Source organism: Gavialis gangeticus, unplaced genomic scaffold, assembly GCF_001723915.1.
Source record: "Gavialis gangeticus isolate Ggan-Ray unplaced genomic scaffold, GavGan_comp1, whole genome shotgun sequence".
In the NCBI taxonomy this organism is placed as follows: Eukaryota; Metazoa; Chordata; order Crocodylia; family Gavialidae; genus Gavialis; species Gavialis gangeticus.
Window position 1 is genome coordinate 876,705 of NW_017729019.1, and position 976 is coordinate 877,680.

The 976-nt window shown below is 47.5% G+C and overlaps 1 protein-coding gene across 1 annotated transcript in view; it reads left to right on the forward strand.

The window, feature by feature from the left end:
* Positions 1–976, forward strand: part of MTCH1 (mitochondrial carrier 1) — a 22,585-nt gene that overhangs the window by 17,060 nt on the left and 4,549 nt on the right. Inside the window, exon 8 of the mRNA XM_019513789.1 lies at positions 426–519. Within this exon, the coding sequence (XP_019369334.1) occupies positions 426–519 (94 nt within the window). The remainder of the gene's footprint in view (positions 1–425; positions 520–976) is intronic.

Sequence of the window (976 nt, forward strand, 5' to 3'; positions counted from 1 at the left end):
CCCCAATCTCTCCCCTGCCTAAACGCACACACTTACCCACCCCCATTTGGGAATGGAGAGAAGTGGGCATCTAGCTGTGGCCTGAGTGGGGTGAGATTATTTGCTAAAGCCTTTCTGATGTGAATATGTAACTAGCATTTCAAAACCAACCACTATATTCGGTACCAGTTCTCCTCTTTGGGTCATTTTATCAGCAGGGAGAGCCAAGACTGAGTCTCTGCTGCCCAGGTTGGCCTCTATCGGTCAGGGTTGGAGGGATGTTGGCAGGGCTTTATGCTGAGCTATGTGTACCAGTGGTTTCCAGAGCAGTCATTTTGCCATGTCAATTGGCAGTGTGTTCGTGTGACTAGGACTGCTCGCATGTCCTCATTGAAGGAAGCTCAGAGGGCTTTCTCTGCCTTATGTTAATATTCTTACTCTTTCAGTGGCTTAGTCCCTCACCTCCTGGGGGATGTCGTCTTCTTGTGGTGCTGTAACCTGCTGGCTCACTTTATCAACACCTATGCAGTGGATGACAACGTGAGTGGTTATTGTATTAAACCAGAGCAGCTGAGGGCTTCAGCTCCTTGCAGCCAGCAGGTTTATAATTGGGCCTCAAAACAGAGGGGTTAGTGGATAGGGGGCCCTGCTTTTGTGTGCATTGGGCTTTGACTTGGGCCTCAAGCAATAGCTAAAGATGACCAGAATCCTGTTTAGGTTGAGGTTTGCAGTTCAGGTTTGAGACTGAATTGGGCTGGAGTTTGGAATTCTACAGGCCCAAGTTTTCAATCCCAAGTGGTATGAATATGTGGAGATCAGCTGGTTTTTCTGTGAAACATTGGATCCGTCTGATCTGGGGACTAGATCCTGTTTCCTGTTGGCCTAACCTGGTCTCACTCATGGTTTTCTGATCAAGTGATTCAAGTGCTCAAGCTTACTCTTACTCTGACTTTGTGACAAAATGAGATGTTGCTTCTTCCCTGACCCCTGTTTTTGT